General features: G+C 44.0%; 1 protein-coding gene across 1 annotated transcript in view; it reads right to left on the bottom strand.

Moving 5' to 3' along the window:
- Positions 1 to 1497: 1497 nt before the first annotated feature.
- The window catches only part of LOC136629043 (uncharacterized), a 34739-nt gene continuing 11911 nt past the window's right edge, over positions 1498 to 24325 (bottom strand). The window contains exons 4-5 of the mRNA XM_066605164.1: positions 20106 to 20208; positions 1498 to 3146 (exon numbers count right to left, since the gene is read on the bottom strand). Of these exons, the coding sequence (XP_066461261.1) occupies positions 2341 to 3146; positions 20106 to 20208 (909 nt within the window). The 3' untranslated portion in view covers positions 1498 to 2340. The remainder of the gene's footprint in view (positions 3147 to 20105; positions 20209 to 24325) is intronic.

Below are 24325 nucleotides of genomic sequence, written 5' to 3'. Positions count from 1 at the left end.
AAGTAAAAAGTTAAACATGCCTGCAAAAACACCACAAACAAAAAAAACGTGTTTGTAGTACGTTTTATATTTCACTAATAGCTTTCAGCTAACAGCTTACTCACATGGGCGTAGGAGTTTTTACGTTCGCCTGCCGGTGCTGTAAGAACGCGTGAACAGGCGCAGACGTCTGGCATTTGTGCATCTGTTCAAACGCAATGCCGTCGGGCGGGGGAAGACAGTTTAGATCTGCTAAACTGCCTCCCCCCTTTCCGCTCTCTCGCTGGCTCTCGGCAAGGGGAGGAGGTGGGACGAGGCGGGAGCTAGTGTGCTAAGCTCCCGCCTCCTCTCCCTCCCTTGTCAGCAGCCAGCAATGGGAGGGGATGGGGCGGGTGTTTAGCAACTAGCTCCTGCCCTATCTCGCCCCCTCTCATTACAAACAGCCAGCAAGGGGCAGAGAGCAGGAGAGAAGGGGGAGGGAGTTTAGCAATCACCCTGCTAAACTTCTTCCCACCTCCGCAAGCTGTCATAGGCTCCCATAGGAGTCTATGCAGCGGCAACGTATTCCAGCCAGGAAAATCCTGAACTATCTTTCCTGGTCACCTGGCCGAAATGTGCTATCACGTGGTGGAAAAAAAATCGCCCTTCTGATCTGATGCATTGGAATTCAATGCATCAGATTGTAGTGTATATTGAGCAGTCATGAAAACAGCGGCCAATATAAGCCCATGTGAATAAGGCCTGTGATCCGGTCTCAGCATGTATTAAGAAAAAAAAAAGGATGAAAAGATGGCAGGAAAATAAAGCAGCATTTCTCCTGCAAACGACCTTGATTTCCTTCACATACACACTTTGTGAGCGTTTTATGGTTTTTTTTAGCAAAAAAAACACATATTAGAAAAAGTCCATTGTTTTTTCAATGGCTCAACGCATTTTTAAATGGAGGATTGCAGAATGCACAGAGATGGACCTCCCATCTTACCAAACGCAACTTCAGATGCATTGTATTGGATGGACTTTTTTATTCACACATTAACAATTTAGCAGGTTTTTTTATGCCATCTTTATTGTCCAATAGGAAAACCATCAGAAAAAAGCCAGAATAAAATTGCCAAAGCCGCACTCCGTTGTGATTGCAAAACACTGTTTACAGTGCAGTTAAAGGGGTTGTCCCGCGCCGAAACGGGTTTTCTTTTTTTTCAATAGCCCCCCCCCCCCCCCCCCCGTTCGGCGCGAGACAAACCCGATGCAGGGATAAAAAAAACCAAAACGGGTAGTACTTACCCGAATCCCCGCGCTCCGGTGACTTTTTACTTACCTTGTGAAGATGGCCGCCGGGATCTTCACCCTCGGTGGACCGCAGGTCTTCTGTGCGGTCCATTGCCGATTCCAGCCTCCTGATTGACTGGAATCGGCACACGTGACGGGGCGGAGCTACGAGGAGCCGCTCTCTGGCACGAGCGGCCCCATTCAGAAGACAGAAGACAGGACTGCGCAAGCGCGTCTAATCGGGCGATTAGACGCTGAAGATTAGACGGCACCATGGAGACGGGGACGCTAGCAACGGAACAGGTAAGTGAATAACTTCTGTATGGCTCATATTTAATGCACGATGTACATTACAAAGTGCATTAATATGGCCATACAGAAGTGTATACCCCCACTTGCTTTCGCGGGACAACCCCTTTAATACCTTCCTACCTACAGTTAACATCTGGATGAAGCAAATCCCCCGAAAAATAGCAACAAACAGTAGCATTTATCAAAAAATGCTGCGCATGAAGCAACCTTGTTTTGTTTTTTTCTTACACGAATTGTTAATTAAACGAGTTTAACCCTTTCCAATCCAATTTGTATCCTGGTTTTCCTAGGGGACTTCATTTTTTTTCTGCCATTATACAACAGAGCTATATGCTGGCTAAAGCCAGTACTGCATGAGGTGACACGTTGGATAGGCTCCGACAGCAGAGAGGCTGGCAGTATACAGTATGAGAACCCCGACGGATGTCTTTCAGCATCGAAGCTGTACAGCCTTAAATCATAATGTCTTCAGAGGTCAGACAGTGGATTGGAAAGGGTTAAAAAATAAGAGAATGGCTACTTCCCTGTGTGAATTCTTTGATAGAGTGAAGAAGTTGTAACACTTCCCACATTCTGAACATAAAATTATTTCTCTGATGTACAAGATCTGATTCCTGCTTAAAACAAATCTCACATTCTTGGCAAGAAAATGCCTTCTCTCTGTGTGACTTCTCTGATGTGTAACAAGTCCAGATTCTAATCAAAACATTTCCCACCTTTTGAATATGAAAATGGCTTCCCACCTGTGTGAGTTCTCTGATGATTTAACAAAATCTTATTTCATGGTAAGAGATTTCTCACATTCTGAATTTGGAAATGGCTTCTCTCCTGTGTGAATTCTCTGATGTGAATTCTTTGATGTGAAACAAGATTTGGTTTCTGGGCAAAAGATTTGCCACAATCAGAACATGAATATGGTTTCTCTCCTGTGTGAATTCTCTGATGTAAAGCAAGATTTGATTTCTTAGTAAAACCTTTCCCACATTCTGAACATGCAAATGGCTTCTCCCCTGTGTGAATTACCTGATGTTTAACAAGAGAGGATTTCGCAGTAAAACGTTTCCCACATTCTGAACATGAAAATGGTTGCCCCTCCGCGTGAATTCTCTGGTGATTAACAAAATGTGATCTCCAAATGAAAAATTTCCCACATTCTGAACATGAAAATGGCCTTTCACCTGTGTGGATTTTCTGATGTGTCACAAGATTTGGTTTCTGGGAAAAACGTTTGCCACAATCTGAACATGAATACGGCTTTTCCCCTGTGTGAATTCTCTGGTGTAAAACCAGATTTGATTTCTTAGCAAAACATTTGCCACATTCGAAACATGAATATGGCCTGTCACTTGAGATAACACTTTGCTCTATACCACCCCTTCTCTGACTTTCATTCTGCTCATCAGTCTGTGATGAATCAGTAGATGGGACCTGTATAAGAGGATCAGATGATGGATCTTTGCTGTGAAGGGCTGGGGAGATATTTGGGATAATGGTAGGTTCTTCATATGTAACTTGTGTGATACCACAATCTTCTGCTTTACAATCCACAAATAGTAAACATCCCTCTGAGCTCCCAATACTGTCATCTGCAAAGAATAAAACTGGTTTTATCTTAAAAATTATATTGATATTTCATAACACAAACATTTCTATGCAAATTACAAGACATGCAGCAAAATACAATTAGTAACTACTAGCGATGTCCTTGACTCCACCCATATTTAAGTTGAATGTAATGGAAGGTAGCTGTGCTCATAGTTTTGATCATGTTTTTTTTTTTATATATATACCGCATTCCTTGTTTGGGTGAGAAGATAAAGGTTATTTTTAGAGCTTACTCATCATCACATAAAGTTGACTGTGAAAACCACAAAGGGGCACACTGTGTGGCAAACAAAAAATATTTTTGAAGCATCCTCAAGGTGTTGCTTTGGTTAGTATTGCTGCCTTGCAGTGGCGCGGTTCTAGGTTCGAATCCCATCAAAGATATTATCTGCATGGACTTGAAAAATTACATACAGATGTTGCCCTTGGTCATATTCAAACCTAGAACTCAAGTACAGGTAAGGCAGCAGTGCTAACCACTGAGCCACCTCATCTGTCTTTTCTGCTCCAAGCCGAAAGCTAACATTTTGGCGATTTTTGCTAAAAATCAGATCCATGTTGATCAGAACTGATTTAGCAAAAACAGCCAGATTTTATTGTGCAGACGATCATGAACTCCGTTAAGGTGGCCACCAGTTGTCCACCTTATAAGCACAGCAAGGTCATAAAATCGTAGAATGGTAGAGTTGAAAGGGTCCTCCAGGGTCATCGGGTCCAACCCCCTGCTCAGTGCAGGATTCTCTAAATCATCCCAGACAGATATTTGTCCAGCCTTTGTTTGAAGACTTCCATTGAAGGATAACCCACCACCTCCCATGGTAACCTGTTTCACTCATTGGTCACCCTGTCAGAAAGTTTTTTCTAATATCTAATTTGTGTCTCCTCCCTTTCAGTTTCATCCCATTGCTTCTAGTCTTTCCTTGTGCAAATGAGAATAGGGCTGATCCCTCTGCAGTGTGACAGCCCTTCAGATAGTTGTAGACAGCTATTAAGTCTCCTCTCAGCCTTCTCTTTTGCAAGCTAAACATTCCCAGACCCTTTAACCGTTCCTCATAGGACATAATTTGCAGACCGCTCACCTTCTTGGTAACTCTTCTCTGAACTTGCTCCAGTTTGTCTATGTCTTTTTTTAAAGTGGGGTGCCCAGAACTGGACATAGTATTCCATATGAGGTCTGACTAAGGAAGAGGAGTAGAGGGGATAATTATCTCATGTGATCTAGACTCTAGGCTTATCTTAATACATTCCAGAATTGTGTTTGCCTTTTTGGCTGCTGCATCACATTGTTGACTCATGTTCAGTCTGTGATCTATTAGTATACCCAAGTCTTTTTCACATGTGCTGCTGCTTAGCTCAATTCCTCCCATTTTGTATGGGTTTTCATTTTTCTTCCCCAGATGTAGGACTTTGCATTTATCCTTGTTAAATACCATTCTGTTAGTTGCTGCCCACTGTGCAAGCTTTTCTAGATCTTTTTGAATCCTCTCTCTCTCTTTCCTAGTGTTAGCTATCCCTCCTAGCTTTGTGTCATCTGTAAATTTGATCAGTTTCCCATCAATTCCCTCCTCCAGATCATTTATAGCAATGTTGACCAACACTGGGCCCAGGACAGAGCCTTGTGGTACCCCACTTGATACATTCTTCCACTTGGATGTGCAGCCATTTATGACCACTCTTTGATTGCCTTGTCAATCCCATATTTGGTGATTTTTTTTCAATAAGCATGGTATGAGATACTTTGTCAAATGCTTTACTAAAGTCAAGATAAACTATATCCACCGCATTTCCTTGATCCCAGTCGGTGATTTTGTCATAGAAGGAAATTAGATTAGTCTGGCATGACTTGTTTGTTACAAACCCATGCCGGCTCTGGTTAATTACTCCATTCTCATCCAAGTACTTGCATACATGCTGTTTAATAATTTGTTAAAAGATCTTTCCTGGTATAGAAGTCAGACTCACAGGCTTGCAGTTTCTTGGATCCACTTTCTTCCCCTTTTTGAAGATAGGGACAACATTTGCCCTTTTCCAGTCTTCTGGGACTGCTCCTGTTCTCCAGGAATTTTCAAAAATAATGGTGAGCGGTTCAGCAATTACCTCCGCTGCTTCCTTTAGTATCCTAGGACGTAATTCATCTGGACCTTGAGGCTTGAATTCATTTAGGTTAGCTAAGAGTGCCCTCACCATCTCTCGGCTTATAGTTAGCCTGCAATCTTTTATTCCCCCAATAGCACAGGGAAGATCAGTTGATCAGTTTGCTATAGGCAGGTGGCCTATAGTAAATGCCTAAAATAGTGTCCTTTCTGTTGTTCTCTCCTTGTATTCTTACCCAAACAGTTTCTACAGAGCTCCCAGCTCTGAAGCTTGAATCTCTGTGGAGATGAATGTTTTCTAACATACAACACCTCCTCCCCTTTTGTAGGTCTGTTTCTTATAAATAAATTTTATCCTTCAAGCCTTATATTTTAATCGTGTATCATTTCACACAGTTTCCATGATGCCTATGATACCTGTGCTATTTCTTTCACCTTCTTTCCGAGGTCTTCAAAGTCTCCACACATAGTTGCAAGGTCCTTTTTTGCAGTGTCATTTGTCCCTACATGTATTAGTAGGAATGGGTGGTGTTCTGTAGGACTAAAGAGTCTTGACAGCCTATCAGACAGAGTCCTTTCTTTCTGTATCTTTCTCCGCTGCTCTGCTCTCTGTGGGTAGTGTCATTTCTTGCTGTAACTTTCTTGTCCGCTCTGTTCTTTGTGGGTAGAGTCATTTCTTGCTGTACCTCTTTTTCCTCTGCTCTTTGTGGGTAGAGTCATTTCTAGCTGTACCTCTTTTTCCTCTGCTCTTTGTGGGTAGAGTCATTTCTTGCTGTACCTTTTTCTCCTCTGCTCTGTTCTTTGTGGGTGGAGTCATATCTTGCTGTGCCTCTTTCTCCTCTGCTCTGTTCTTTGTGGGTGGAGTCCTTTCTAGCTGTACCTCTTTCTCCTCTGCTCTTTGTGGGTAGAGTCATTTCTTGCTGTACCTCTTTTTCCTCTGCTCTTTGTGGGTAGAGTCATTTCTAGCTGTACCTTTTTCTCCTCTGCTCTGTTCTTTGTGGGTGGAGTCCTTTCTAGCTGTACCTCTTTCTCCTCTGCTCTTTGTGGGTAGAGTCATTTCTTGCTGTACCTCTTTCTCCTCTGCTCTGTTCTTTGTGGGTGGAGTCATTTCTAGCTGTACCTCCTTCTCCTCTGCTCTTTGTGGGTAGAGTCATTTCATGCTGTACCTCTTTCTCCTCTGCTCTGTTCTTTGTGGGTAGAGTCATTTCTTGCTGTACCTCTTTCTCCTCTGCTATGTTCTTTGTGGGTAGAGTCATTTCTTGCTGTACCTCTTTCTCCTCTGCTCTGTTCTTTATGGGTAGAGTCATTTCTTGCTGTACCTCTTTCTCCTCTGCTCTGTTCTTTGTGGGTAGAGTCATTTCTTGCTGTACCTCTTTCTCCTCTGCTCTGTTCTTTGTGGGTAGAGTCATTTCTTGCTGTACCTCTTTTTCCTCTGCTCTTTGTGGGTAGAGTCATTTCTAGCTGTACCTTTTTTTCCTCTGCTCTGTTCTTTGTGGGTGGAGTCATTTCTTGCTGTACCTCTTTCTCCTCTGCTCTGTTCTTTGTGGGTGGAGTCCTTTCTAGCTGTACCTCTTTCTCCTCTGCTCTTTGTGGGTAGAGTCATTTCTTGCTGTACCTCTTTCTCCTCTGCTCTGTTCTTTGTGGGTAGAGTCATTTCTTGCTGTACCTCTTTCTCCTCTGCTCTGTTCTTTGTGGGTAGAGTCATTTCTTGCTGTACCTCTTTCTCCTCTGCTCTGTTCTTTGTGGGTAGAGTCATTTCTTGCTGTACCTCTTTCTCCTCTGCTCTGTTCTTTGTGGGTAGAGTCATTTCTTGCTGTACCTCTTTCTCCTCTGTTCTTTGTGGGTAGAGTCATTTCTTGCTGTACCTCTTTCTCCTCTGCTCTGTTCTTTGTGGGTGGAGTCATTTCTAGCTGTACCTCCTTCTCCTCTGCTCTTTGTGGGTAGAGTCATTTCATGCTGTACCTCTTTCTCCTCTGCTCTTTGTGGGTAGAGTCATTTCTTGCTGTACCTCTTTCTCCTCTGCTATGTTCTTTGTGGGTAGAGTCATTTCTTGCTGTACCTCTTTCTCCTCTGCTCTGTTCTTTGTGGGTGGAGTCATTTCTTGCTGTACCTCTTTCTCCTCTGCTCTGTTCTTTGTGGGTAGAGTCATTTCTTGCTGTACCTCTTTCTCCTCTGCTCTGTTCTTTATGGGTAGAGTCATTTCTTGCTGTACCTCTTTCTCCTCTGCTCTGTTCTTTGTGGGTAGAGTCATTTCTTGCTGTACCCCTTTCTCCTCTGCTCTGGTCTTTGTGGGTAGAGTCATTTCTTGCTGCACCTCTTTCTGCTCTGCTCTGTTCTTTGTGGGTAGAGTCATTTCTTGCTGTACCTCTTTCTCCTCTGCTCTGTTCTTTATGGGTAGAGTCATTTCTTGCTGTACCTCTTTCTCCTCTGCTCTGTTCTTTGTGGGTAGAGTCATTTCTTGCTGTACCTCTTTCTCCTCTGCTCTGTTCTTTGTGGGTAGAGTCATTTCTTGCTGTACCTCTTTTTCCTCTGCTCTTTGTGGGTAGAGTCATTTCTAGCTGTACCTTTTTTTCCTCTGCTCTGCTCTTTGTGGGTAGAGTCATTTCTTGCTGTACCTCTTTCTCCTCTGCTCTGTTCTTTGTGGGTGGAGTCATTTCTAGCTGTACCTCCTTCTCCTCTGCTCTTTGTGGGTAGAGTCATTTCATGCTGTACCTCTTTCTCCTCTGCTCTGTTCTTTGTGGGTAGAGTCATTTCTTGCTGTACCTCTTTCTCCTCTGCTCTGTTCTTTGTGGGTAGAGTCATTTCTTGCTGTACCTCTTTCTCCTCTGCTCTGTTCTTTATGGGTAGAGTCATTTCTTGCTGTACCTCTTTCTCCTCTGCTCTGTTCTTTGTGGGTAGAGTCATTTCTTGCTGTACCTCTTTCTCCTCTGCTCTGTTCTTTGTGGGTAGAGTCATTTCTTGCTGTACCTCTTTTTCCTCTGCTCTTTGTGGGTAGAGTCATTTCTAGCTGTACCTTTTTTTCCTCTGCTCTGTTCTTTGTGGGTGGAGTCATTTCTTGCTGTACCTCTTTCTCCTCTGCTCTGTTCTTTGTGGGTGGAGTCCTTTCTAGCTGTACCTCTTTCTCCTCTGCTCTTTGTGGGTAGAGTCATTTCTTGCTGTACCTCTTTCTCCTCTGCTCTGTTCTTTGTGGGTAGAGTCATTTCTTGCTGTACCTCTTTCTCCTCTGCTCTGTTCTTTGTGGGTAGAGTCATTTCTTGCTGTACCTCTTTCTCCTCTGCTCTGTTCTTTGTGGGTAGAGTCATTTCTTGCTGTACCTCTTTCTCCTCTGCTCTGTTCTTTGTGGGTAGAGTCATTTCTTGCTGTACCTCTTTCTCCTCTGTTCTTTGTGGGTAGAGTCATTTCTTGCTGTACCTCTTTCTCCTCTGCTCTGTTCTTTGTGGGTGGAGTCATTTCTAGCTGTACCTCCTTCTCCTCTGCTCTTTGTGGGTAGAGTCATTTCATGCTGTACCTCTTTCTCCTCTGCTCTTTGTGGGTAGAGTCATTTCTTGCTGTACCTCTTTCTCCTCTGCTATGTTCTTTGTGGGTAGAGTCATTTCTTGCTGTACCTCTTTCTCCTCTGCTCTGTTCTTTGTGGGTGGAGTCATTTCTTGCTGTACCTCTTTCTCCTCTGCTCTGTTCTTTGTGGGTAGAGTCATTTCTTGCTGTACCTCTTTCTCCTCTGCTCTGTTCTTTATGGGTAGAGTCATTTCTTGCTGTACCTCTTTCTCCTCTGCTCTGTTCTTTGTGGGTAGAGTCATTTCTTGCTGTACCTCTTTCTCCTCTGCTCTGGTCTTTGTGGGTAGAGTCATTTCTTGCTGCACCTCTTTCTGCTCTGCTCTGTTCTTTGTGGGTAGAGTCATTTCTTGCTGTACCTCTTTCTCCTCTGCTCTGTTCTTTATGGGTAGAGTCATTTCTTGCTGTACCTCTTTCTCCTCTGCTCTGTTCTTTATGGGTAGAGTCATTTCTTGCTGTACCTCTTTCTCCTCTGCTCTGTTCTTTGTGGGTAGAGTCATTTCTTGCTGTACCTCTTTCTCCTCTGCTCTGTTCTTTGTGGGTAGAGTCATTTCTTGCCGTACCTCTTTTTCCTCTGCTCTTTGTGGGTAGAGTCATTTCTAGCTGTACCTTTTTTTCCTCTGCTCTGTTCTTTGTGGGTGGAGTCATTTCTTGCTGTACCTCTTTCTCCTCTGCTCTGTTCTTTGTGGGTGGAGTCCTTTCTAGCTGTACCTCTTTCTCCTCTGCTCTTTGTGGGTAGAGTCATTTCTTGCTGTACCTCTTTCTCCTCTGCTCTGTTCTTTGTGGGTAGAGTCATTTCTTGCTGTACCTCTTTCTCCTCTGCTCTGTTCTTTGTGGGTAGAGTCATTTCTTGCTGTACCTCTTTCTCCTCTGCTCTGTTCTTTGTGGGTAGAGTCATTTCTTGCTGTACCTCTTTCTCCTCTGCTCTGTTCTTTGTGGGTAGAGTCATTTCTTGCTGTACCTCTTTCTCCTCTGTTCTTTGTGGGTAGAGTCATTTCTTGCTGTACCTCTTTCTCCTCTGCTCTGTTCTTTGTGGGTGGAGTCATTTCTAGCTGTACCTCCTTCTCCTCTGCTCTTTGTGGGTAGAGTCATTTCATGCTGTACCTCTTTCTCCTCTGCTCTTTGTGGGTAGAGTCATTTCTTGCTGTACCTCTTTCTCCTCTGCTATGTTCTTTGTGGGTAGAGTCATTTCTTGCTGTACCTCTTTCTCCTCTGCTCTGTTCTTTGTGGGTGGAGTCATTTCTTGCTGTACCTCTTTCTCCTCTGCTCTGTTCTTTGTGGGTAGAGTCATTTCTTGCTGTACCTCTTTCTCCTCTGCTCTGTTCTTTATGGGTAGAGTCATTTCTTGCTGTACCTCTTTCTCCTCTGCTCTGTTCTTTGTGGGTAGAGTCATTTCTTGCTGTACCTCTTTCTCCTCTGCTCTGGTCTTTGTGGGTAGAGTCATTTCTTGCTGCACCTCTTTCTGCTCTGCTCTGTTCTTTGTGGGTAGAGTCATTTCTTGCTGTACCTCTTTCTCCTCTGCTCTGTTCTTTATGGGTAGAGTCATTTCTTGCTGTACCTCTTTCTCCTCTGCTCTGTTCTTTATGGGTAGAGTCATTTCTTGCTGTACCTCTTTCTCCTCTGCTCTGTTCTTTGTGGGTAGAGTCATTTCTTGCTGTACCTCTTTCTCCTCTGCTCTGTTCTTTGTGGGTAGAGTCATTTCTTGCCGTACCTCTTTTTCCTCTGCTCTTTGTGGGTAGAGTCATTTCTAGCTGTACCTTTTTTTCCTCTGCTCTGTTCTTTGTGGGTGGAGTCATTTCTTGCTGTACCTCTTTCTCCTCTGCTCTGTTCTTTGTGGGTGGAGTCCTTTCTAGCTGTACCTCTTTCTCCTCTGCTCTTTGTGGGTAGAGTCATTTCTTGCTGTACCTCTTTCTCCTCTGCTCTGTTCTTTGTGGGTAGAGTCATTTCTTGCTGTACCTCTTTCTCCTCTGCTCTGTTCTTTGTGGGTAGAGTCATTTCTTGCTGTACCTCTTTCTCCTCTGCTCTGTTCTTTGTGGGTAGAGTCATTTCTTGCTGTACCTCTTTCTCCTCTGCTCTGTTCTTTGTGGGTAGAGTCATTTCTTGCTGTACCTCTTTCTCCTCTGTTCTTTGTGGGTAGAGTCATTTCATGCTGTACCTCTTTCTCCTCTGCTCTGTTCTTTGTGGGTGGAGTCATTTCTAGCTGTACCTCCTTCTCCTCTGCTCTTTGTGGGTAGAGTCATTTCATGCTGTACCTCTTTCTCCTCTGCTCTTTGTGGGTAGAGTCATTTCTTGCTGTACCTCTTTCTCCTCTGCTATGTTCTTTGTGGGTAGAGTCATTTCTTGCTGTACCTCTTTCTCCTCTGCTCTGTTCTTTGTGGGTGGAGTCATTTCTTGCTGTACCTCTTTCTCCTCTGCTCTGTTCTTTGTGGGTAGAGTCATTTCTTGCTGTACCTCTTTCTCCTCTGCTCTGTTCTTTATGGGTAGAGTCATTTCTTGCTGTACCTCTTTCTCCTCTGCTCTGTTCTTTGTGGGTAGAGTCATTTCTTGCTGTACCTCTTTCTCCTCTGCTCTGTTCTTTGTGGGTAGAGTCATTTCTTGCTGTACCTCTTTCTCCTCTGCTCTGTTCTTTGTGGGTAGAGTCATTTCTTGCTGTACCTCTTTCTCCTCTGCTCTGTTCTTTGTGGGTAGAGTCATTTCTTGCTGTACCTCTTTCTCCTCTGCTCTGTTCTTTGTGGGTAGAGTCATTTCTTGCTGTACCTCTTTCTCCTCTGCTCTGTTCTTTGTGGGTAGAGTCATTTCTTGCTGTACCTCTTTCTCCTCTGTTCTTTGTGGGTAGAGTCATTTCTTGCTGTACCTCTTTCTCCTCTGCTCTGTTCTTTGTGGGTAGAGTCATTTCTTGCTGTACCTCTTTTTCCTCTGCTCTGTTCTTTGTGGGTAGAGTCATTTCTTGCTGTACCTCTTTCTCCTCTGTTCTTTGTGGGTAGAGTCATTTCTTGCTGTACCTCTTTCTCCTCTGCTCTGTTCTTTGTGGGTAGAGTCATTTCTTGCTGTACCTCTTTCTCCTCTGCTCTGTTCTTTATGGGTAGAGTCATTTCTTGCTGTACCTCTTTCTCCTCTGCTCTGGTCTTTGTGGGTAGAGTCATTTCTTGCTGTACCTCTTTCTGCTCTGCTCTGTTCTTTGTGGGTAGAGTCATTTCTTGCTGTACCTCTTTCTCCTCTTTGTGGGTAGAGTCATTTCTTGCTGTACCTCTTTCTCCTCTGCTCTTTGTGGGTAGAGTCATTTCTTGCTGTACCTCTTTCTCCTCTGCTCTTTGTGGGTAGAGTCATTTCTTGCTGTACCTCTTTCTCCTCTGCTCTGTTCTTTGTGGGTAGAGTCATTTCTTGCTGTACCTCTTTCTCCTCTGCTCTGTTCTTTGTGGGTGGAGTCATTTCTTGCTGTACCTCTTTTTCCTCTGCTCTTTGTGGGTAGAGTCATTTCTAGCTGTACCTTTTTTTCCTCTGCTCTGTTCTTTGTGGGTGGAGTCATTTCTTGCTGTACCTCTTTCTCCTCTGCTCTGTTCTTTGTGGGTGGAGTCCTTTCTAGCTGTACCTCTTTCTCCTCTGCTCTTTGTGGGTAGAGTCATTTCTTGCTGTACCTCTTTCTCCTCTGCTCTGTTCTTTGTGGGTAGAGTCATTTCTTGCTGTACCTCTTTCTCCTCTGCTCTGTTCTTTATGGGTAGAGTCATTTCTTGCTGTACCTCTTTCTCCTCTGCTCTGGTCTTTGTGGGTAGAGTCATTTCTTGCTGTACCTCTTTCTGCTCTGCTCTGTTCTTTGTGGGTAGAGTCATTTCTTGCTGTACCTCTTTCTCCTCTTTGTGGGTAGAGTCATTTCTTGCTGTACCTCTTTCTCCTCTGCTCTTTGTGGGTAGAGTCATTTCTTGCTGTACCTCTTTCTCCTCTGCTCTTTGTGGGTAGAGTCATTTCTTGCTGTACCTCTTTCTCCTCTGCTCTGTTCTTTGTGGGTAGAGTCATTTCTTGCTGTACCTCTTTCTCCTCTGCTCTGTTCTTTGTGGGTGGAGTCATTTCTTGCTGTACCTCTTTTTCCTCTGCTCTTTGTGGGTAGAGTCATTTCTAGCTGTACCTTTTTTTCCTCTGCTCTGTTCTTTGTGGGTGGAGTCATTTCTTGCTGTACCTCTTTCTCCTCTGCTCTGTTCTTTGTGGGTGGAGTCCTTTCTAGCTGTACCTCTTTCTCCTCTGCTCTTTGTGGGTAGAGTCATTTCTTGCTGTACCTCTTTCTCCTCTGCTCTGTTCTTTGTGGGTAGAGTCATTTCTTGCTGTACCTCTTTCTCCTCTGCTCTGTTCTTTGTGGGTAGAGTCATTTCTTGCTGTACCTCTTTCTCCTCTGCTCTGTTCTTTGTGGGTAGAGTCATTTCTTGCTGTACCTCTTTCTCCTCTGTTCTTTGTGGGTAGAGTCATTTCTTGCTGTACCTCTTTCTCCTCTGCTCTGTTCTTTGTGGGTGGAGTCATTTCTAGCTGTACCTCCTTCTCCTCTGCTCTTTGTGGGTAGAGTCATTTCATGCTGTACCTCTTTCTCCTCTGCTCTTTGTGGGTAGAGTCATTTCTTGCTGTACCTCTTTCTCCTCTGCTATGTTCTTTGTGGGTAGAGTCATTTCTTGCTGTACCTCTTTCTCCTCTGCTCTGTTCTTTGTGGGTGGAGTCATTTCTTGCTGTACCTCTTTCTCCTCTGCTCTGTTCTTTGTGGGTAGAGTCATTTCTTGCTGTACCTCTTTCTCCTCTGCTCTGTTCTTTATGGGTAGAGTCATTTCTTGCTGTACCTCTTTCTCCTCTGCTCTGTTCTTTGTGGGTAGAGTCATTTCTTGCTGTACCTCTTTCTCCTCTGCTCTGTTCTTTGTGGGTAGAGTCATTTCTTGCTGTACCTCTTTCTCCTCTGCTCTGTTCTTTGTGGGTAGAGTCATTTCTTGCTGTACCTCTTTCTCCTCTGCTCTGTTCTTTGTGGGTAGAGTAATTTCTTGCTGTACCTCTTTCTCCTCTGCTCTGTTCTTTGTGGGTAGAGTCATTTCTTGCTGTACCTCTTTCTCCTCTGCTCTGTTCTTTGTGGGTAGAGTCATTTCTTGCTGTACCTCTTTCTCCTCTGTTCTTTGTGGGTAGAGTCATTTCTTGCTGTACCTCTTTCTCCTCTGCTCTGTTCTTTGTGGGTAGAGTCATTTCTTGCTGTACCTCTTTCTCCTCTGCTCTGTTCTTTATGGGTAGAGTCATTTCTTGCTGTACCTCTTTCTCCTCTGCTCTGGTCTTTGTGGGTAGAGTCATTTCTTGCTGTACCTCTTTCTCCTCTGCTCTGGTCTTTGTGGGTAGAGTCATTTCTTGCTGTACCTCTTTCTCCTCTGCTCTGTTCTTTATGGGTAGAGTCATTTCTTGCTGTACCTCTTTCTGCTCTGCTCTGGTCTTTGTGGGTAGAGTCATTTCTTGCTGTACCTCTTTCTCCTCTTTGTGGGTAGAGTCATTTCTTGCTGTACCTCTTTCTCCTCTGCTCTTTGTGGGTAGAGTCATTTCTTGCTGTACCTCTTTCTCCTCTGCTCTTTGTGGGTAGAGTCATTTCTTGCTGTACCTCTTTCTCCTCTGCTCTGGTCTTTGTGGGTAAAGTCATTTCTGGCTGTACCTCTTTCTGCTTTGCTCTGTTCTTTGTGGTTAGAGTCATTTCTTGCTGTACCTCTTTCTCCTCTCCTCTTTTCTTTGTGGTTAGAGTCATTTCTTGCTGTACCTCTTTCTCCTCTGCTCTGTTCTTTGTGGGTAGAGTCATTTCTTGCTGTACCTCTTTTTCCTCTGCTCTTTGTGGGTAGAGTCATTTCTAGCTGTACCTCTTTTTCCTCTGCTCTTTGTGGGTAGAGTCATTTCTTGCTGTACCTTTTTCTCCTCTGCTCTGTTCTTTGTGGGTGGAGTCATTTCTTGCTGTGCCTCTTTCTCCTCTGCTCTGTTCTTTGTGGGTAGAGTCATTTCTTGCTGTACCTCTTTTTCCTCTGCTCTTTGTGGGTAGAGTCATTTCTAGCTGTACCTCTTTTTCCTCTGCTCTTTGTGGGTAGAGTCATTTCTTGCTGTACCTCTTTTTCCTCTGCTCTTTGTGGGTAGAGTCATTTCTAGCTGTACCTTTTTCTCCTCTGCTCTGTTCTTTGTGGGTGGAGTCCTTTCTAGCTGTACCTCTTTCTCCTCTGCTCTTTGTGGGTAGAGTCATTTCTTGCTGTACCTCTTTCTCCTCTGCTCTGTTCTTTGTGGGTGGAGTCATTTCTAGCTGTACCTCCTTCTCCTCTGCTCTTTGTGGGTAGAGTCATTTCATGCTGTACCTCTTTCTCCTCTGCTCTGTTCTTTGTGGGTAGAGTCATTTCTTGCTGTACCTCTTTCTCCTCTGCTATGTTCTTTGTGGGTGGAGTCATTTCTTGCTGTACCTCTTTCTCCTCTGCTCTGTTCTTTATGGGTAGAGTCATTTCTTGCTGTACCTCTTTCTCCTCTGCTCTGTTCTTTGTGGGTAGAGTCATTTCTTGCTGTACCTCTTTCTCCTCTGCTCTGTTTTTTGTGGGTAGAGTCATTTCTTGCTGTACCTCTTTTTCCTCTGCTCTTTGTGGGTAGAGTCATTTCTAGCTGTACCTTTTTCTCCTCTGCTCTGTTCTTTGTGGGTGGAGTCATTTCTTGCTGTACCTCTTTCTCCTCTGCTCTTCGTGGGTAGAGTCATTTCTTGCTGTACCTCTTTCTCCTCTGCTCTGTTCTTTGTGGGTAGAGTCATTTCTTGCTGTACCTCTTTCTCCTCTGCTCTGTTCTTTGTGGGTAGAGTCATTTCTTGCTGTACCTCTTTCTCCTCTGCTCTGTTCTTTGTGGGTGGAGTCATTTCTTGCTGTACCTCCTTCTCCTCTGCTCTTTGTGGGTAGAGTCATTTCATGCTGTACCTCTTTCTCCTCTGCTCTTTGTGGGTAGAGTCATTTCTTGCTGTACCTCTTTCTCCTCTGCTATGTTCTTTGTGGGTAGAGTCATTTCTTGCTGTACCTCTTTCTCCTCTGCTCTGTTCTTTATGGGTAGAGTCATTTCTTGCTGTACCTCTTTCTCCTCTGCTCTGTTCTTTGTGGGTAGAGTCATTTCTTGCTGCACCTCTTTCTCCTCTGCTCTGTTCTTTGTGGGTAGAGTCATTTCTTGCTGTACCTCTTTCTCCTCTGCTCTGTTCTTTGTGGGTAGAGTCATTTCTTGCTGTACCTCTTTCTCCTCTGCTCTGTTCTTTGTGGGTAGAGTCATTTCTTGCTGTACCTCTTTCTCCTCTGCTCTGTTCTTTGTGGGTAGAGTCATTTCTTGCTGTACCTCTTTCTCCTCTGCTCTGTTCTTTGTGGGTAGAGTCATTTCTTGCTGTACCTCTTTCTCCTCTGCTCTGTTCTTTGTGGGTAGAGTCATTTCTTGCTGTACCTCTTTCTCCTCTGTTCTTTGTGGGTAGAGTCATTTCTTGCTGTACCTCTTTCTCCTCTGCTCTGTTCTTTGTGGGTAGAGTCATTTCTTGCTGTACCTCTTTCTCCTCTGCTCTGTTCTTTATGGGTAGAGTCATTTCTTGCTGTACCTCTTTCTCCTCTGCTCTGGTCTTTGTGGGTAGAGTCATTTCTTGCTGCACCTCTTTCTGCTCTGCTCTGTTCTTTGTGGGTAGAGTCATTTCTTGCTGTACCTCTTTCTCCTCTGCTCTGGTCTTTGTGGGTAGAGTCATTTCTTGCTGCACCTCTTTCTGCTCTGCTCTGTTCTTTGTGGGTAGAGTCATTTCTTGCTGTACCTCTTTCTCCTCTGCTCTGTTCTTTGTGGGTAGAGTCATTTCTTGCTGTACCTCTTTCTCCTCTGCTCTGTTCTTTATGGGTAGAGTCATTTCTTGCTGTACCTCTTTCTGCTCTGCTCTGTTCTTTGTGGGTAGAGTCATTTCTTGCTGTACCTCTTTCTCCTCTTTGTGGGTAGAGTCATTTCTTGCTGTACCTCTTTCTCCTCTGCTCTTTGTGGGTAGAGTCATTTCTTGCTGTACCTCTTTCTCCTCTGCTCTTTGTGGGTAGAGTCATTTCTTGCTGTACCTCTTTCTCCTCTGCTCTGGTCTTTGTGGGTAAAGTCATTTCTGGCTGTACCTCTTTCTGCTTTGCTCTGTTCTTTGTGGGTAGAGTCATTTCTTGCTGTACCTCTTTCTCCTCTCCTCTTTTCTTTGTGGTTAGAGTCATTTCTTGCTGTACCTCTTTCTCCTCTGCTCTGTTCTTTGTGGGTAGAGTCATTTCTTGCTGTACCTCTTTCTCCTCTGCTCTGTTCTTTGTGGGTAGAGTCATTTCTTGCTGTACCTCTTTCTCCTCTGCTCTGTTCTTTATGGGTAGAGTCATTTCTTGCTGTACCTTTTTCTCCTCTGGTCTGTTCTTTGTGGGTAGAGTCATTTCTTGCTGTACCTCTTTCTCCTCTGCTCTGTTCTTTGTGGGTAGAGTCATTTCTTGCTGTACCTCTTTCTCCTCTGCTCTGTTCTTTATAGGTCGAGTCATTTCTTGCTTTACCTTTTTCTCCTCTGGTCTGTTCTTTGTGGGTAGAGTCATTTCTTGCTGAACCTCTTTCTCCCCTACTCTGTTCTTTGTGGGTAGTTATTTCTTGCTGTACCTCTTTCTCCTTCTGCTACGGAACTAGTACTAGACAACCATGCGTGAGAACCTGGTTCCGGTTCCCGAGCAGTATGGGTGCTGGCTGACTCCTTATCCTTCTACTTCTTTGGGTCACATGCTTACATTCCTCTGCTTCTACAGGTACACTGGACATTTCTTTTCCTTCTTCTACTCTGTCAAGGAAATCCTCACCTTTCTTAGGGTGGCTTCACAAGACTGTGTTTTTGTGCGTACATAGGTGCGCACCCCTGTACGTACAAAAACACGCGTGTATGAAGGTCCATACATTGCCTTCAATGGAGCCGCGGCTGCTGCAGGTGGCACCGTTGCAGGCAATGGTCTGCCGTCACCCCTGAATTGTTTTTCAGGGAAGGGCTTTACATATAAGCCCTTCCCTGAAAAACAAGAATTTTAGTGTAAGAAGAAAAAAAAATACTTACCTGTCGCCGCTGCTGTGTCCCCCGTGTGGGATGAAGAACACATGTTTCTTTCATCCCTGCGAGGAAAAAGAATTCCCTGCTGCACCTGCCACATCTGTGACAGATGCATCAAAGGAATTCTTCATTCCTACGGGGAATAAAGAATTCCCTACCACAGCTGTCACACATAACAGCTGCGGTAAGGGATCCAGCTGACGGCATCCTGTAATTGTTTTTCAGAGAAGGGCTTTAAATTAAAGCCCTTCCCTGAAAAACAAGCAAAAGTTGTGTTGAAAATTAAAAAAAAAAAAAATCATACTCACCTTCCTTCAGCTGCCAGGGCTCAGCAGTGTCCTCTTTGTGCTGTCCCGGGCTCTGTAATGCAGTTCTTTCAGCAGGCAGGGATTTTAAATCCCCAGCTGCTGAAAGAGCTGCTTCTGATTGGCTGATGCGCTCACCCAATTACAGCCAGCTCTCACCTGTCAGTGGCTGAGTGCCTCAGCCAATCAGAAGCGGCTCTTTCAGCAGGCGGGAATTTATTGCATTTTGGACAAAAAAGTGTGCATTTCACGGATGAACATATGCCAGTGTGGACGGCCCCAAAAGCCTTTTTTAACGGTGCGGTTTATAGAACTGTACCTCCATTTTGCATGCTCTGTAACCTCCAAGCATATTAAAAAGGTAAACGTAAATTTAAAACCTTTTACTGATTCTCTGGATTATTCTTAAGGTTTGCATCATCATTACAAAAGAGCAGAATATCCTCCGTGGGCTTCACCATCATCCCAGTTATATATACCATGTTGACAAAAGTATGGGACACCCGCCAATCCTGTGCTGTCAGGCAAAGGGTATATGCAAATTGGATGGGAAGGACTAGGACCATTGGTTATAGTGAAGTCCACCCTCACCACCAATGGGTACACCTGTGGTAATACTCTGGTACAGCTCCGTGTCTCCACCAACATGACGAGCGCCATGTCATACGGCACGCAGGGTGGGGAAGCAGAACGTGCCCAACACATCCGATAGCCTCTGCATCGTTACCTGAAGCTACTGAACCAGCTACTTGCAGGACACCACAGACCTACTCCACAAACTATTACCCCTAGATCCCCTTCCTATGGCACAGTCCTGGCCACCATGGATGTGGAGTCATTATACTCCTACATCTCACACGAAGATGGTCTGACCGCCTACAAGTCGTACCTTGGGGCCAATGGCGTTGCCTCTGAATCAGTGTTACAGCTCACAAGATTCATCCTCACACACAATTATTTCTTTGGCAGAGAGATATTCCTGCAAATCACTAGAACCGCCATCCGTAGTAAAATAGCACCGCAATATGCTAAAAACTGTTCATGGCAAAACTGGAGTGTGACGTTCTAGCCTCCTGCTCCAGCAAACCATTGGCCTACTTCTACTACATTGATGACATTAAGCTACTCCTGTACCTAAATCAACTTTTCGGACACCATAAAAATCAGTCACATGGCAGCTAGTATTGCTGTCTCGCTCACAGAGTGGCTAGTAGGAGGGGCAAGGAGGCTGTAGGAGACTTCTGTCCTTCTGCCCCCCTCCATTGACTTAACATAGTGTCCGTTCAGTACTGAACGGCTGCTATTTACACAGAACGATCAGACTTCAGCTCATCGTCCATCGTAGACATGCAGCATAACATCCTGAATGATGAGCATTCAGTGTACATAGCAGCCGTTCAGTACTTCAATGGAGAGGGACGGGGGTGGGGGGGTGGGAGAACTGAAATCTCCTCTTGCTGCCCTGCTGTGAGCAGGCCATACAAGCTCCCGTGTATGAGTATGTGCGGGGACGAGTGTCGGCATCATTTGCCCAGCATCCGTCCCATCTAATAGGGGCAACCCTACTGATAGTATTAACCTATCCTAATAAGTGCTATGATTCCTTAGCAGATAATGATGAAATCAGCCTGACTTTCACCCCCGTGTTAGGGCTCAGTTCAGAGTTTCTGCTCCATTTTTGAAGAACAGAAACTAAAATTAAATGCAAAAAAACCCCTTTTTTTTTGCCCATTGATTTTAATGGGGTTACGAAAAAATGGAAAGGTTTCAGTTTTCTTCCATTCCGTTCGGTATCCGTTTTTAGGGTGGGAGAATAGCGCAGTCTGCAGTGTTATTTCACGGGTCCCAAAAAACGGGAACTTGATGGAACAGAAGCAAATGGAAGCCTTTTCTCTGCTGTAGTCAGTGGTTAGCACTCACCTGGATAGTCATCTGTAGGTATCTCCTCCTTAAACTCCTGTTTGACCCTCACATCCATCTCTGTGGCATTAATATCGGTCAGATCTTTTTGTGGATACAAAAGCTGGAAGACAAATATTGTAAAAGTCAGCAGACGGTTGGAGAAGTCGTGTGGAAGGTTTTATATGACCGGAAATGAACACAAAAAAACAGGAAGGGAGAAGAAAAATCTCTCTCTAACGGCAGTACTGAAGTAGCAAACCGGTACAGTAGAAAAACTAGATTTGGAACATTTCTATTGACAATGGAATAGACAAGGGACATTGCAAAACTGCCAAACGAGCAAATAAAGAGTGGAAGATTAACCCCCGACATGTTTGCTGGACAGACCAGCGTCATCAGGGGATTGGGGCAGAATGAAGATACTTTGGAGGCCCTTACAAACCATCCAAGTATAATGTGTAATGACATCACTTCAATTCAAGCCAATCAACTAGTTTGTTGATAAGATGTCATGATTGACAGTTCAATATTACCAGTTAAGAGAATCCTAAAGCATCCTGATTCACCAATGGGAAGAGGAAGGTGGATAGAACAAACTGCTGTCACTTTAGAGGGAAGAAAACATGTGCATGACTCCATCAATGGTGGACCGCCTACCATGCAGTAGACCGATTGAGCAGATTTCCTGTCGTACTGAGGAATACAACATTAGATGGATATCAGCAACCTAGCTGGGAACTGCACATAAGTTCCAAGGTCCTCCGACCATCTGTCAGGTCAGCCAACGCATGCACACCAAGGTCCCACTGTCATCAAGCAGAATGAACACTCCTGCAAATGAGCGTTCGTCCGTGAGGACAACAGAGCGGAGGCCCATATGTGAAAACAGCCCTTCTCCCCCTATCTATCAAGACTGATGGATATTTATATGGAGCCGCTGCACTCCTTAATGCCACATGACATAAGTTTATGTCCTGGCTGGGTGGCACTTAACACAATAGGACGTAAACTAACGTCCTGTGGATGGCACAGGCTCTGCTTCTGTGACTGGCAGCCGGCCTCCTGCTACAACAGCTGTTAACCCCTTAGATGTAATCAATGAACATTGCGGCATGTAAAATGGTTCACAGAGGGAGCTCTTCCTCTGACGTCATTGGCCCTCCACTATATAACCGCGGAGGGCCAATGGGTCGCCATGGCAGCCGGATGCCAGACAATTGCATGCGGGCCTGCCATTGGTCTGTGATCACTATTGCAAGTGATAGTGTATTGCAGTACAGAAGTACTGAAATGCATTACCATAGCGATCATTAGCTTTTCTGGTCCCTACAGGGAAAAAAAAGAAAACGTAACAGAAAAAAAAAAAAAATAGTACTTTAAAAAAAAATTTTTAAAAAAACACACCTTTTTTGCGCACTTTCCCCTCTTTCTATAAAAAAGATTTTAAAATGTTAATTTCGCCTTCCAAAAAAAGGGATCAAAAAAGCCTTCCGTATCCCTACATGGTACTGAAAAAAACTATAGCTCGTCACACAAAAAAGTGGAAAACCCATAAAAAAAAAGATCTCATACAAACACTTGCGATTTAACCCTTCTAAAGCTGCAACTGGTCCAAAATTTAGACTACAAGACAGTGAAATGCAACTTGAGTTTTGTCGGAATCTGCAGGCATTAATGGAAAATGATGACCTGCTGTCAAAGATCATTTTCCGCGATGAGGTGACCTTCCACATAAGTTCAAAGGTCAATGGGCACAATGTGAAGACACAGAGGGGTGCCACCCTGGAGGTTTGGCTCTCAAAAAAAGTATGCGTTTTGTGCCACTCACTGGATCATGCCAGATACGACGCAGAAGAGTTTGGTTCAAACTAGATTATTGCATTGATGTTTGCCGAGTACCGAGTGGGTGTGATACCAACCGAAGCCACATGAAACTTTATACCAACGTGTAAGAATATTCCACTACGGTTACATTCTAGATCTGTTGTGTAGAGTAGTAGTGGATCACCAGCAAGTACTGAGGAAGAGGGCCACCAGCTTCGAAACGTGTATACATGCTGGTTTCACTCTCATGTGATTATATTACGTCTGGAGGTCGCGTCACACCCAAAACATTTTTTTTTGTTTTAGTTGGAAATCAAGGACTGTTTTTGTGCTAACCTTGTACAGATTTGCATAATTTTTTTTTTGAGGGGGGGGGGGGTTGGTTTTAAAAAGCTCAGAAGTGGCAAAAATAGCGTTATCTTTATTCTTCAGATCAGTACGATTACGTCTAAACCACATTGATATAGTTTCATTTTTTAGGCTACACAAAAAAAATATATATATATATATATATATCTTTAAACAAAATTGCTTTGACCCCCATTACTTTGAGTTTTTCCATTGATGCATCTGTGGGAAGGTTCATTTTTTTGGCAGTGATTTGTAGTTCAGGCTATTTTTGTTCAGTTTTTTTCTGGCGCTACGTTTTCTTTTCTGACGGTATTCAGCAAGTGGGATAAATAATGTAATATTTTAATAATCTTACAAATGCAGCAACATGTGATGACTTAGAAAAAAAGGGAGGTGTGAACTTTTAATAATAAAACTTAATAATTAAAAAAGAAAAAAAAAATTGTAAATTTTATATTTCCTTTCTTTTTGGCTCCATGGGGGACTAGAACTAGAATTTGTTCGTTATCCCAGTCCTGGCAGTTAAAAATACAATTCGTCCCGCAAACGTTAGACCCTATAGTGCTGCAGTACATTGTACAAATGATCAGACGATTGCAAGTTCAATTCCCTATTTAGGCCGAATGCCGTAATGCTCGTTCCGATATCGCACTCAAGAACATGCGATGTCCCCACGGATGTGAGGCGTGGGAAGCAGTGATGCTCCGGCATGGCTGAAAGTAAGGATCGGCAAAGGTTTCCCACTGATTTCCATGGGAAACTTCACATCACACTCACGTCCATCTCGCACATCATTCAATGTTTTTTCAGGCCCATTAAAAACAAAAAGCAAGGCTTTACGAGGGAACGCCCAAAGATAGGACATGTCGCAATTTTTTTACTGCATTGCGATGCGGGTAACAAATCCATCCATCATGTACATGACCGCATTTTACAACGCTCAAATCCTGCATGGTTTTCTCGCCCGTGTGACAGTGAGCTTAAAGGTCTGTAATTTTGTTTCAGTGTACAGCACAGATGACAAAAAACTTTCTCTATCATCTATAGGCATTTGTGCGTATTATTTGTATGGCTGTCACGTGCTCTCTCTCTTCTTGTGTTTGGTTGGTTCTCCTCATATTAGTGCAAAGTAGTCATTACAGCTGCTATCAGGCAGTTCCACCCAAAATCTTTATGTGGCAATGCCAGGATCTAGTTCTTCTACTACACCAGCCTAATACTTTAGTACTGCTGGCAAAGTACTGTATACTGTGATGTGTGGGAATAAGCATGGACGTAGTAAAGCTGTGAGTATGATGTGTGGGAATCAGCATGGACGAAGTAAAGCTGTGTGTTTAATGTGTAGGAATCAGCATGGACGAAGTAAAACTGTGTGTGTAATGTGTGGGAATCAGCATGGACGAAGTAAAGCTGTGTGTGTAATGTGTGGGAATTAAGATGCATGTAGTAGAACTGTGTGTGTAATGTCTGGGCATCAATATGGATGTAGTAGCGCTGTGTGTGTGATAATCAGCATAGATGTAGTAGAGCTGTGTGTGTAACGTGTGGGAATCCGGATAGATGTAGTAGAGCTGTGTGTATAAAGTCTGCGAATCAGGATAGATGTAGCAGAGCTGTGTGTGATGTCTGGAAATTAGGATGGATGTAGGATGTAGCATGTAGCAGAGTTGTGTGGTGCATTGCACCAACAGAAACACTGGTACTATACTCTCCTAATAATTAATGGTATATACACTCATTGTTAGTAACATCCTGCCTTGGAAGTTGTAAGAATGAAACTTTCTCTGTGCGATTGTAACATTGTTATTAGTAAGTGATTACAATATAAGAGCAAAAGGGTTATTGTGGAGAACCGAAGACTTGTAGGGAGGCTCTAGTACCCTGTTGTACCACCTCTAGCTTGGATACAAGATGTGACATGGGTGGGCATGGAGATATACTGGTTCCTTATGGTATACTGCAGCATATCGCTTCCCATTTGCTGTAACTGAGCCTTTAGATTATATAAACTCGTCGGCTGTGGAAGTTGGCATCCTAGATGGTCCCATACATGTTCTACTGGC

This window comes from Eleutherodactylus coqui, chromosome 5 (genome assembly GCF_035609145.1).
Source record: "Eleutherodactylus coqui strain aEleCoq1 chromosome 5, aEleCoq1.hap1, whole genome shotgun sequence".
In the NCBI taxonomy this organism is placed as follows: domain Eukaryota; kingdom Metazoa; phylum Chordata; class Amphibia; order Anura; family Eleutherodactylidae; genus Eleutherodactylus; species Eleutherodactylus coqui.
The sequence above is the reverse complement of the archived record's forward strand: the minus strand, read 5'-3'. Positions and strand labels throughout refer to the sequence as shown.